At 41.9% G+C, this 13,377-nt stretch overlaps 1 protein-coding gene across 4 annotated transcripts in view; it reads left to right on the top strand.

The window, feature by feature from the left end:
• wnt5b (wingless-type MMTV integration site family, member 5b) overlaps positions 1 to 13,377 on the top strand; it is a 91,833-nt gene that overhangs the window by 54,167 nt on the left and 24,289 nt on the right. Inside the window, exons 1-5 of one of the 4 annotated variants that reach the window (XM_008400748.2) lie at positions 3,110 to 5,845; positions 7,130 to 7,299; positions 7,995 to 8,082; positions 8,199 to 8,358; positions 12,020 to 12,312. In XM_008400748.2, coding sequence (XP_008398970.1) covers positions 7,181 to 7,299; positions 7,995 to 8,082; positions 8,199 to 8,358; positions 12,020 to 12,312 — 660 coding nt within the window. In that variant the 5' untranslated portion in view covers positions 3,110 to 5,845; positions 7,130 to 7,180. Of the gene's footprint in view, positions 1 to 3,109; positions 5,846 to 6,469; positions 7,300 to 7,994; positions 8,083 to 8,198; positions 8,359 to 12,019; positions 12,313 to 13,377 lie in introns of those variants that run through there. The other 3 variants (XM_008400745.2, XM_008400747.2, XM_008400744.2) reach the window with 3 other exon arrangements.

Here is a 13,377-nt window from a genome sequence, read left to right on the forward strand (position 1 = left end):
GCCACTGCGCTCTTAGTACTTGCGGATATAAGTCTCATTCCCTGCTGATTTTCCTCGCTTTGTTGTCACAATGTCTCCATTATGGGAATCAAACTTCCCTATACATACGAGAGGTTTCTGTGCCTCCACCATCGGTTGGATTCTCAACTGAATTACCAGAGGAGGATCAGAACCTGAAGTCCTTTTTTTATGAATTGCACTGCAACATTTCTCAACCTGGATTGTTAAATTCTAAAATGCACCCTATGAGTCCTCCTTCTTCTTTTAATCCTCCCCCATCATTACCTACCATACCATGCAGCTGGGGACCGTATTTCACAGGTAGTGCAGCACATACCAATCTCCTGTACGTGTGCAGCCGGCCTGATCATGGTGCCGTGTGTGTTGGCGAGCTATCAGGCTCCACGCAGCACCTCGATATGCTGCCACCAGGATAATGAACCAACACTATCTCATCCCAAAGGGTTTGTGGGAGGCTCAAAACAGTTGGGGAAACTCCCACATGTCATCACACATTAAGTGGAGCTTACTTTGTTCTTAAAGACCTTGCAGAGACGTTCTGATGGATTGTTAATGCAGTAGTGGGGAATCTTAGTGTGCTGTGAAATGGGCCTAAGCTCCAGATAAAGTGGCGCCGTTATTTTTACTGACGGAAAATTCAAATGTTTGAGTGGAGACTTGATTTTGTTTGACTTTGCGGCCAACGCAGATCCACTTATAGTAACTACATTTTTTGCCGATGTGTTTTTAAAGATCTGCGACAATCTGACATAAGCTCAGAAAAAACTGCTTCACTTTTTGCACATAAACAAATGAAACGAATCTGAACAAACATCAGAACAAGCTACGTTAACTTGTCAGAAGCACATAGAAGTGAGGAAAGAGCAAGAAAGAGCTCAGAAGTGAAGCGACAGAACAAAGCAGAGGGCTGCAGAGAAACAGATGGCGAGACAAAGAAGAGAGAAGTGTGAGAACAAGTGAAAAAGAGACATAGAGGGAAGTACAGAAGGGATATATTTAGAGGGAAAGATGGAGAGAGTTTTAGCCTCCCAGCTAGAGGCATGACTCATCTTCTGCCAGCTGACATAAGGATGGATGGAGACAAGGAGGAGGGAGATGGACAGAGTCTGGGAGAGGGAGAAGAAGGAGACGGGAGGGGAGGGCACAACGGAGGTGAGAGAGAGAGAGATGGAGGAACGGGGATGCAGCAGCAAGGTGGAAAGGAGTGATGGAGGGAGAATAAAGCAAGATGGGTTTCCATGTATGGTTGTGTTTGTAGCCGGAGAGAAAAACAAAGAGGCAGATTTAAAGCCCAAAGCATCTTCAAAGCTACTTCCAACTCTGTCTGCATGTCCCTCTGGGTGTGTGTGTGAGAGAAAGAGAGAGAGAGAGAGAGAGAACGATTTCAGCTGTAAATTCCCCTGCAGGCGGCTGCATTTGGCAGATTGCAGCAGAACACGTGTTTATGATTAATAGAAATGCATTGAAAAGGGTGACACTGAGGAAAAAGAGCTTTAATGTGAGAGCAGAGGAGTTTAAAATGTTTTAAAGTCTGACATTAATTCTGGCTTTCAGGGCCTTTGGTTGCTACAGAGACTTGTCTCGTCTCTCTCCCAGAGGAAGCTTTGACGTCTTTGCATCCAGTGGTCCTAACACAACGTGGAGAGTCACTGGTCTTCCATCCACGCGTTTAATTTCAGTGGTAATCAAGGGAAATAATTTTACTAGTGGTTTATGAGTGCGTGTTTCCATTGAGTCTTGATTTTCTTCAAGGGTTCAAGAAGAACCGGCAGGAGTTTACAGAAGCAAGGGAGAATCACAGATGGGATGGATATCAAAATAGACTGTATCTGTCTAATAGCAGAAGGAAATGAAAAACCAAAAACCTGAGATCCTCTCTAATGAATCATCAAGCCACCTGGAGCAGGTGGACTGTGGGCAGAGGTTACAGTCCTCAACGCAAATGTTCCTGGTTTGATTTCTGGCCGCTGCACGTCTTCTCTTCTTCCTGTTCAGCTATTAATGAATAAAGGCCACAGGTGACATATTACCAACAGAGGAAAAAAGAGAAACGTACAAAAACAAATTCCAAGGTCCACCAACGTTAACTGGTGATCATGAAACGAAATAAAACGAGGAATGTGGAAGGAAGACAGCTGAGGGAAGAATAGCATTGATGCACTAGTACTAACTGGGAATATATACTGGGGAGGAGAATTAATGAGAGAAACAAACGGATGAGAATAATGAGCAGAGTGGAAGCAGCTGAGAGAGCAATCAGAGACGGAGCAGTTTAAAAAGAACGACTTGCAGAACAGGAACTGAACACGGGCCAGAAACTAAAAAGCAAACCTGAACAGGTTCAGTTTTAGTTCAACCCTGCATCCATTTTCCAATAAACTCTGACAATCTTGTTTTTCTGTTCCTGCTGTTTGAATCCAAAGTCTCGTTGTTTTTGTCAGAACACAGGCAGACGGGTCAATCAGGAGCTTCCTAAAAGCAGCACTGATGAAAATGCAAAGTAAAAATACTTTAAAGGAAGCAACATTCAGAATTATTCTGTTTGCACTTTGCTGCTGAAAACTGAATCTACGCCTAGAAAAATTGTATTTGTATTTTGTGTTTCACTCACAGAAATGTATATATTTCTGTTTGTATTTTTAAAACGGCATTTTCACTTTCACAACTTTTACTTTTGCAAAAGAGCTGCATTATTATTAATAATAATATCAGACTGACTGTTTCAGTAATGTTTCCCAATGGTACCTTAATCTTAAACTGTTCATATTATTGAAAAAAATATATAATATATTAACATTTGCCATTAAAAAAAATAACTTGTCTAGATGTCTCGGCGGAGATGAAGGTGCTCAAAAAACCGAAGTTCGCTCTGTGCATCCTCAGCTTTCTCCTCTGCCTGAACTCTCTCCCTTTAACTAATGAGCAATCAATTTAAAAGTGACAGTCATTTCCCAGAATTAATACTTTGCTTTCTGGCACCAGCGGCTTCCTCGGGGCACCAGATCAGCCTCCATCAGCCGACTGCAGCTGCTTTCCCTGCAGGAGGGGAGCTGGCTGCTGCTGCCGCTGCTGCCGCTCCAGTCTGGCACTGGAGGCAATAAAAAAGTGAGGCTGGATGTTAATCCAGAGAGGAGTTGCCGACTTTCTCAGGCATTGCTCCCTGTTGCACGCCTATTGCTCATATCCTCCAGGGACGTGCCGCCCTCCCTGCGCCTTCCACCCCTTTCTGCCGCTCTGGATCCTTTACATGGACACTCCCTTCCCTCTTTCACCATCCGCTCGCTCCCCTCCCTTTTCTTTCTTCCTCTTACTTTGTCCAAGTTGTGCCTCTGTGCCCTCAGCCCTCCCTCCCTGTCTTTACCTCCATTTCTTTTGCTGAAGGGACGTCTGCGGCCCAACTGCTCCTCCTAGTGTCTTAATAGAGACATTGCATGTAGGATTCGCGTTACATGAATCATTTTTGGTCCTTTGTTTTCATATTTCCAAAGATTTAATTTTGTCTGCAGACCGAAAATGAGACTTGGAACAAGTTCACTTTGCAGTGTCTCAAAAGCTGATATGGATAGTAAGCATAAAGGACAACATGAATACAACTGAATATAGGCACTTATATCTTTATTAAAGTAAACTTTGTACATCTGGATAACAGTAGATGGCGCTGTAATATTAGTCTATTTAATCAAATGGCTGCTACTGAATGATTTGCTGAGTCCCTCTCTACTGATACAGACTTTTGTTTTCCTGTTTTAGTACGGGACTGGCCATTGATGTATATTAAATTTAGAAAATATTAAAAGGCAACATTTTATAACCACTTGTAATTCTTTGCATTTTCCTTCCAAACAGGCAAACTTTCTTGTAATCTTTAAATTGTCTTAGTTCGTAGTGTTATTCGGTAAATAACGACACTTTTAATGCAAAGTTGACACTTTTAATGGACTTTTTATGCAACTTTGCATTAAAAGTGTCGTTATTTACTGAATGACACGTCATGACGACAATCATAAAAATTCAAGAAGACTCCTTCTTTTTCATAACATGCGTTATGTCAGTCTTATGCGCAATCTTTCAAATAAAGTGTACGTACATTTTTAATTATTAGTGAAAAATAAAAAAATTATTTATCTGGTGTGATGCTGTGGTGATAGCTGCATAATTTTCCTTCCACTTCAATATAGTTTATGTGTTTGTGATGGTATATTTGTTGCAAAATGCTTTGTAGTTTGAAGTGATGTGACAAAATACTTTAAGCCTGTAGCAACAGCAGTTTAATGACGAATATTGAATCATTGTGTCTGTTTTTAAAATGTTGAAAAACCTGGAAATATGTCAGGGCAACTCAGAGTACAATTGAGTAAAAACCAAAAACCAAGCAGCAGATCAAACATCTGAATAATAATTGCAAAATAAATATCAGTCAAAATAAAAAGACTGCATGAAAATCGAAACAATGTACACATATAAAGGTTTATTTATCTGTGTAATTAACATCTCTAACGCATTTTTCCTGAGTCATTACTGAATGTTTGGCGATAACTAAAAGTTAATATTCATCTTTTCCCAGATGGGGGCGCTGTCGTCCTATTAGTCTCCTCATTTGAGAGGAGAAAACTACAAGAAAATAATTTCTTCATCTCATACCATGCATTACTGTTGATGTATTTACTCTGCAACAGGTTTAAACGCTCAAAGATGAGCTACACCTTTTTACCTTCCGCACTGCTGTCTCAGTGTAACGCACACACCAAAACTTTGATGTTTCTCACTGAGATCATTGAGAGTAAACAATGATCTCCGCAAACGTGTATGGCAAATTATTTCGGAAGTATGAAACTGCTAAATAAACGAGGATCCAACCTGTTAATGTGAGTATTTGTAAAGTTGTCCTTTTCCTTCTTTTTTTGAGCAAAACAGCCGGGAGGAGCTCATTACCAGCAGCTCTTTATGGATGGTTTTGATCGGTTTCTCTAGGCTTCGGGGGCCTCCCATTCAAATCCTCCTTTGGCCGAGTGGATGCGGTCTTTATAGAGAGGCACTGAGTCGGATCAAAGAGCTGCTCTGCAGGTTCACCACCCACCGACCCGCCTGCAGTTTGTCTTATAGACCCGGTTATGAATTGAGGAGAGCTCGCTTCAGCACGCCTTTTCTTTTTCTCCTGACCGTCTGTCTGTGAATGTGTAGGGTAACATGTGCCTGTTCCTACGTGTGTGTGTGTGTGTGTGTGTGTGTGTGTGTATGTGTGTGTATGTGTGTGTGTGTGTTTTTATTTTTAAACTCCAAAGAGGGGGAAGGATTAGGAGATTTTTGAGGCACTCACCTTTTACTCAAACAAATCATTCACTTCAGCTAATAAAAGGAATCTGACCCACATGAACTTTTAGTAAAGGCTGGTTGTTAAGCAAAAAAGAAAAAAAGGTTCAGCCCCCATTCACATGTATGGATGGATGGATAGATGGAGAGAAGGAATCAACAACTGGATTGCCACACTTCAATCACCTCAGGCCACAATCTGCTGTCTACAGGACCTCAATAAAATATTCACACCTCACATGTTGTGAAGTTGCAGCCATAAACCAGACTACTTTATCTTGATTTTATGCAAACAAACCAACGGGTGTTGCACGAAAGTGGGAGGAAAATAATACATCCTTAACATGACACTGCCACTGCCGTGTTGCGACGGGGCCATCAGATTAAAGCATCTGGTCTTAAAGTGCCTCTATTCTGCAGCTTTCAGATCAATCTCTGCTCCAACACATCTGAATCAAGTGACTGCTTAATTACCAGGCCTTCACAAGGGAAGTAATTCAACGTTTTGCTTCAGGTGGGTTGTAACAAGTATACATCCAAAAGTTGCAGTACAGAATTACTCAAGGACTGAACTTGCTGACTAAATATACCACTCTTTTATTATTTTTAGTTGTAATAAAAAAAAACTCTCAACTTATGTGTTTTCCTTCAAAGTCACAACCATACAGTACTGTTTGTAAAAGTCGATTAAAGCGTGATCCATAAGTGGACATTCCTGCAAAAATATTTTACAAACGAGAATACAAAAGCGGGACCAGTCATTTTTACTCTATCACCCCTAAAAAGATTCAACAAATAACCTTCAGAAGGCGCCTAATTAGCAATAGATTAGCGATTGATTAGCGATTATAACCTAATTAGCTAGCGTCTGCCAGCTCATCGTTTGCATTTTACGTGTCATATTTGCCGTTTTGGACAATAGATTTAAGTCCAACCCCACAGCATGGTATTTTATGAAGATGTATTTAAAAAAAGGAAGTGATAAATGCATATACATGTCACACTTTTCACATTTGCAAAGTTATTTGTAAACCATTTTCTGTCCACTCTATTGTGTTGATCTATTAAATAAAATCTCCAATTTATTCCGGGTTTTTTTGTGATATGGGGATGTGTGTGTGTGGGGGGGGGGGCGTAAACCCAGAATACACAGACATTTGTAGATGGATGTGTCAGATCCCTGATGTGTGTGGTTTCCAGTTGTTCATCTGATCTCCTCTCACGTGGTGACAGGAGGGGGAGGCGGATCTGGACTGAAGTCGGGGTGCGAAGAAGAGGAGGAGTCTAAACTTAAACAAGGAATGGGAGCGATAGCGGCGTTAGAGCAGCTGCAGGGGGACAGGAGGGACAGGCAGCGGTCTCCTCACCTTTTTTTTTCAGATTTTAATATCCTTGTTAATATGTGTATTTTTATTTTACTGTCCAAACCAGACAGCTGGATTCTGCATGTCACACATTGGCTTGTTTTATTTGTCTGCTGATAAGAGAAGGCTTAAACTGGACTAATAAAGCTGCTTTTACGCACAACGTTTTCATTTAACGAAAGTAACGACAGTGGATTTTCTGTCCCTCCACCTCCGATAGATTTCAGATGATCAACTGCTTGATACCTTGGGATAAACTTTTAATTCGTTTTTTTTTTTCTGGCTTATTGTATGCTGCGCAGAAAGAGTCTGATAAGAGTAGGAACATTTGGCACACTTAAAGAGGACTTGTGAGCTGGAGCCGAACTCACGCCGTCTCCATTAATTAGCCGGAGCAGGACGCGTGGTGACCCTTCTCACCCATGTCTCAGCAGCAGAGCACTTTGCTCCGCACCGGCTGCTCGGCGGCGCCGCGGCGGACAATCATGGACCACAGGCCCGTCCCGAGGAGACGGACCGGAGCCGTCCGACATCTGCTGCAGCTGGCGTGCGTCGTCCTCGCCTGCAGCTCCCAGCTTCTGATGGTGGAGGCGAATTCGTGGTGGTGAGTGACTGATAACTGGAGACGGCGCTTTGAAATCTGCCCATGTGGTTCGGATGCGATGTATAATTTGGAGCGTCGTTTGACGCATAATCTGGGGATGCATTTCCTCCATGTTCCGCATCCGTTTGTTGTTGTTTTCTTATTTTAAGATGCATTCATTCAGCTGTTTTTGTTTTTGTTTTTTGGGGGATCCGTTTTTTTTGTTTTTTTGTTTTTTTTTGCTTTGTGACGTTGGATGCTGGGTTTGAATAGAACAAATGTGAAGGCTCTGTCACAATATTTACCCTGGTTGGCCTCCCAAATGGCACAGCCTTGCACCTCCAGGGTGCTTTATCCACACTTGTTTTAGAAGCTGCTATAGGATTAGATGAACATTCGTGAAATGATGTTGCAGACGTTCACATGCGTGAGCTGCAGAATCAGCAGTTAGATGGTTTGTTTCATGTACTGAGCTAAGGAGTGGGGGGGGGGGGTTTGGGGGGGGGGGGGGGGTCATAGGGAAGGAATCCAAGGAGTAATAAAGATAGTGGCTGTAGAGATGTTCTCCACAGGAGTCTATTTATCTGTGTTTTATAGCCCACTTGTCCCAGTAAAACTTGCGCCTGACTTTTGTGCTCTGCTGCCAGCATACCAGAGTCTCAGCTGCATTCCCACTTTTGATCAGATTTCAACTTCAAATGCCCCGCATCTTTCAGGTCTCTAGGTCTGACCCCTATCCAGCGGCCCGAGATGTACATCATCGGCGCTCAGCCCCTCTGCAGTCAGCTTTCTGGCCTTTCACAGGTGAGTTTCCACGCACCGTGCATGGGAATCTCCCCACAGGCACCGCTCAGGAGTGTCGAGCCATTAGGCAGCTAATCTCTGCTAATCCCGGCTGATGTTCCTGTGTGGCCCCGCAGAGTCAGAGGAAGCTGTGCCAGCTGTACCAAGACCACATGAGCTACATCGGAGACGGAGCGAGGACGGGCATCAAGGAGTGCCAGTACCAGTTCAAACAGAGGAGGTGGAACTGCAGCACTGTGGACAGCACGTCCGTGTTTGGACGGGTCATGCACATCGGTGAGTCTTTCATGCTGGATGTGTTAAAATTCAAGGCAGCAGCAGGTTTGAGGTTCCGAGGTATTACTGTAATTTTCTCTGGGTTTTTGTTTTTTTCAATCTACAGGGTAAAAAACCCAAGAGCATCATGTGGTTGTTTAGAAAACTTATTCTTTTTAATAGACATGAACTAGCTCCCTTTGTGAGGGCACACCGGAGTTTTATAAGGATTCAAAAACATAAACATTTCACCACAGTTTAGTCCTTTAATCTGTAGTTTCCCATCTGTGTTGAGCAGAGGTGAGCTGCCCCTCCCCCACCTGCTGCTGCGCACTGCCGATCAGGCTTCAGTCTTTCAATGCAATTTAAAATGTGTATCAAGGAACGTAAGAGAAAACTGCAGCTTCTTAACATGATTACGGAATCGAGGTGATTTGCTTTTCAGCTGCAATATTGATTAGATCATGACTTGGATACATTTCTTTGTTTTGTTCAGATACAGGATTTTGCTCATCAGGGTAATAAAAACAAATCCACCAAGTTTACAGCTTGTGTTTTCGATGTCTGCATTAATGAATGGTTTTGGATTTGCTGTATGTTAGCCTGAACCTTAATAGAACTGAATGTAATTTGTCACTTGTATTTGTCTGGCATTATTACCAAGAAAATTTATATAGCTATTGCAATGTAATTTTTTTTGCTTGTTTGATTCAATTCCCCTTTGAATCATGTAAATCACTTTGAAATGTCCTGCTGTTGAACATGTGCTTTACAAATACCTTGCCTGGAAGAAACATGTGTATTTTGGAAGGCTGAAGATGAAGACTTCAAGACAAAATTTATTTTAAAAATATCAGAAATTATCCCATAATGCACAAGCTGTCCAAAAGAATCGCCTTCTGCGTCATATAAAAAACAAAAATATCCAGTAATTCAACAAATTTAAGATGTAAACTTCCAATTGCTTCCCTGTCAATATTATTCTGATTACCAATCGTATTATGTTTAACCAGCTATATTTATGACAAAAATTTGGACCAAAAACCCTGAGTTAACATTTGCGCAGGCGCAGTAAAGGAGGTTCTCTGTTCAACGCAAAACGCGATGCACCATCGACGGAAGTCATGCGTAAAGACGCTCGAGGGTGGAAAAAAAACCTAAGTAGCTTCAAAAATATGCGTTATATCTCCGGTATTATAAGTTTCTGTCGCTGGTTTCGATCCCGGGTCCGTGTCCAGCTCGTTTAAATCCCCAGCAGGCGATGTGGGAAACGTCTCTTCAACAAGTAAGTGTCAAATCCGCTGCAGGCGGTCAGTCCGTCCGAGAGCTGAGGTGTTTGCTGCCCTTCTCTCTGCCTCTCCGTATTGACGGTGGCCTCTGTCCTCCAGGTTTATACGGAGGTGTGAGGCAGCCCCATTGTCCCGCGGCTCTCCTTTTGAAATGCGCTGATGAGCTAGCATCGAGCCGGCAGATCCGGACCTGCTATTTGAAGTCGAGTCTCCACGGTCCCATAAAGCTGACGGGGGAACTGTTTCTTTAAAAGCGCACCGAATAATAAAAAAGGCTCACACGCCTCGTTTTCTCTTTTCTTCTCTTTTTTTTTATGCATACCTTTCTGTCTGTCTGGCTGGCTGTTGATTCCAGTCCACACTGTGGTCCATAAAAGTAGCTGGCTACTTACTACACAATACTAAATACTCCAACAGAAAATCTGCAATGGAAGCGCAACCAAAAAGATTCATATTTTCTATTTGTATACCTTTTTTTTATATACAGAGATGCGTAATGGCTCTCCACCCAGGGAAACATGGCTTGGAGGGCGCCTCAATTAGAACCTAAAGTTACTGTTGAGTTGTATCACTTAACCAGCCACAAGGGCATAGAGTGCAGCTCCATGTTGCTTAAATGAGGATATGGTTCGTTCTTTCCAAGTTGTTGGTATTTATTAAAATTAAGAGCATAACTTTATCTCCGGAATAGACGTTTAAGTTACAAAACTGGAAACTATGTGGCTTCAAGTCAGGATGCTGTTTGTTATTGTTATAGAAATGACTGACATTCAGGTTTCTTAACCTCCTACTTGTCAGCATATTGATCCCATCTTCTCTGTTTGATTTTTAAGTGGTTGTGTATTAATGCAGACGGAGAGTTGGTGGTTTTGTTTTGTCGTTTTTTTACTCTGAGCAAACTGAGATCAATAACATGGACACGGGAGAAAGTGGTAAATCATTTGTGGCTTGATTTAAATTAGCTGCTTACATCGAATGAATGAGTTGTTAACAGGCAATTAGACACAAGTCCTTAGATATCCATAAATCTGAAACTCTGTTTTATTTCCATTACTACTAAATTTTCAGGTAGAGTCAAGAAAATGTTTTTATTAGTGTTAGCATACCAAATATATTTTGAAGGTTTTACATTAAGTTGACTGACAAAAAAAAGAAAAGATTGCCCTGCAAAAGTAACCGTCTTGAACTTTTTCACATTCTGCGATTTTCTTAGAACAATAAACGGACTCAATTGGGCTGTTTTGCAAAAAATAAATAAATAAAGATTAGGGAAATGGTGTATAAAGCTGAGACATGCTTCGAGTATTACGTCAAGGTGGCTGAATACAAATTCACCTAACTCTTTTCAGAATTGTATTATTTTAAAAGAAAGTTTTATTTTTTCTGCCACTTATTCAGTTAGTAGATTGTGAAAGGTCTGTTCAAAATCTAAGTAAAAAAAATCTGATACACATAAATAAAGATCTATAGCTGTACCTAAATATTTTTTTCAAAGTAATTTTATTGAAGTGATTAGAAGCTCATCTTTAAACTAATAGCAGAAATAAACTTATTTAAAACCAAGAGTAGCAAATGTTTTTCTTTTCCAGGTTACATTGTCTAACAAACTTCAGCGAACAGCTTTATTTATACTGAGAGTTAATCACATGCAAATGTATTTATTTATTAATTAGGTTTCTGAACTACATTTAGAAATTTCAAAAGAAATGAGTTTTTTTGTTGCAGAAATGTTTGAGAAAGAAGGTTTTTAAAACTTTTTTTTTACAAATAACTAAATGAAAACTGTGATGTTTTTATGTATTTATCCCTCTTTACTTTGAAAAACTAAATAAAATCCAGCCTGTCTGTAATTGCAGCATTATGCTGTGGGGTTAATTATATTTCTTAATATTCTTATTTCATGGTCTCTGAAACAAATTGATGTATCAGGTAAAAAGATGTGGATACAAAAGCGAGCCACATAAATCATCATGTTCGGTTTTATTTCAGTTTAGTTTATTTTTCCACTTCAAACTCACAACAGAAGAAACTTCACCAAAAAATAGTAAATTCAGTTCATCCACAGAGATTAAAGTGGGTTACATACATTCCCAATTGATCCTAGTTATAAAACAGTCAAGCTCAATTTATTACTCAGACCAGTTGGAAACTTTTCTTTCAAAGTAAACTCAGCCAGTCGCATTGAATCAATGACTTGCAGCAATCACTGCTCCTTGATGAACATGCAACAAGAGATAGATTTTTGGTTGCAATATGTTGAAATGGCAATAAGATACACTGGAAGTCTGTGATGGTAATATGTAATGTACAAAAAAATTGAATGACAGAGCAATGCACCTCGGTTCGCTTTTGAAATCTAAGAAAAAAACATCTCGTGTTTTTCACTCCACCAGGCTCAAGGGAGACGGCATTCACGTACGCCATCAGCGCGGCCGGTGTCGTCAACGCCATCAGTCGGGCGTGCCGCGACGGCGAGCTCTCCACGTGTGGCTGCAGCCGCGCCGCCCGGCCCCGCGACCTGCCGCGCGACTGGCTGTGGGGAGGCTGCGGCGACAACGTGCATTACGGCTACCGATTCGCCCGGGAATTTGTCGATGCCAAGGAGCGGGAGAAGAATTACCCGCGCGGGTCCAGAGAGTACGCCCGAATGCTCATGAACCTGCACAACAACGAAGCGGGGAGACAGGTATGACGAACCCAACACACACCGCCACTTTTTGTTCTGCTGTGGGAACTTTGTTGGGGGAAATGTGTTTTTCCTCTTTTTACCCGCATACTATATCTGTATGTCTGTTAGGAATGTGTGTCAAAGTTGACGTGGCCTTCCCACACTGAGAGTTTGTGTGTGTGTGTGTGTGTGTGTGTGTGTGTGTGTGTGTGTGTGTGTGTGTGTGTGTGTGTGTGTGTGTGTGTGTGTGTGTGTGTGTGTGTNTGTGTGTGTGTGTGTGTGTGTGTGTGTGTGTGTGTGTGTGTGTGTGTGTGTGTGTGTGTGTGTGTGTGTGTGTGTGTGTGTGTGTGTGTGTCGGTTATTTATTGGGAACCTGCAAATGGTACAACTGCTAACGCCCTTGGAGTTTAGCTGGGTCGCCCAGGTCAAGGCACATTCCAGCGCTTTAACGCACAGACACACATGCACGGATAAACACGGACAGATGCAACACATTAGACGTCAACATTATTATTATTATTATTATTATTGGGAACATGAACTTTGGTGGATCCATTTCATGGCACGTTGGCAAGATGTTGTGTATTTTTAAATCTGCACTTTTGGTCGTAAACCGTCCTCCTCGCCTGTTTGGGTGCAGGCCGCTTATCTCCACCGCAGCTTTGTTTAAGCTGTTTACAGGACAGACATGCATGTGTGTATGCACAAATGCCCCGTTTGATTTGTGTGAGAGACAGTGAGCCCAGGTTTGTGTGTGTCAGAGGTCAAAGGTGAGGGTCTGGAGAGCTTGTGTTTCTGCCGACGGTCCCGTTGGGGCTATAGAAGAAAGTATGAGGAGGAAGATATACTGCCGCAGCTTTGTATTAACACATGCTTCCACACACGCACACTCTTTTGAAATAACTTTTCCTTCCTTCTCCTGTTTGATCCTTCGCTTTCATTGTCGTCTGTCCATCGAAACGGAAGAGAGGAGAAGAGGGAGATGAAAAGGTGGGGAGGAAGACAGTTTCTCTCCTTCTCCTCATCCCTCCGTTTCGTCTTTCTTCTGAGGACACGCTGGTTTGTCCTAAGTGGGATTTGTCT

This window comes from Poecilia reticulata, linkage group LG23 (assembly GCF_000633615.1).
Source record: "Poecilia reticulata strain Guanapo linkage group LG23, Guppy_female_1.0+MT, whole genome shotgun sequence".
NCBI lineage: Eukaryota > Metazoa > Chordata > Actinopteri > Cyprinodontiformes > Poeciliidae > Poecilia > Poecilia reticulata.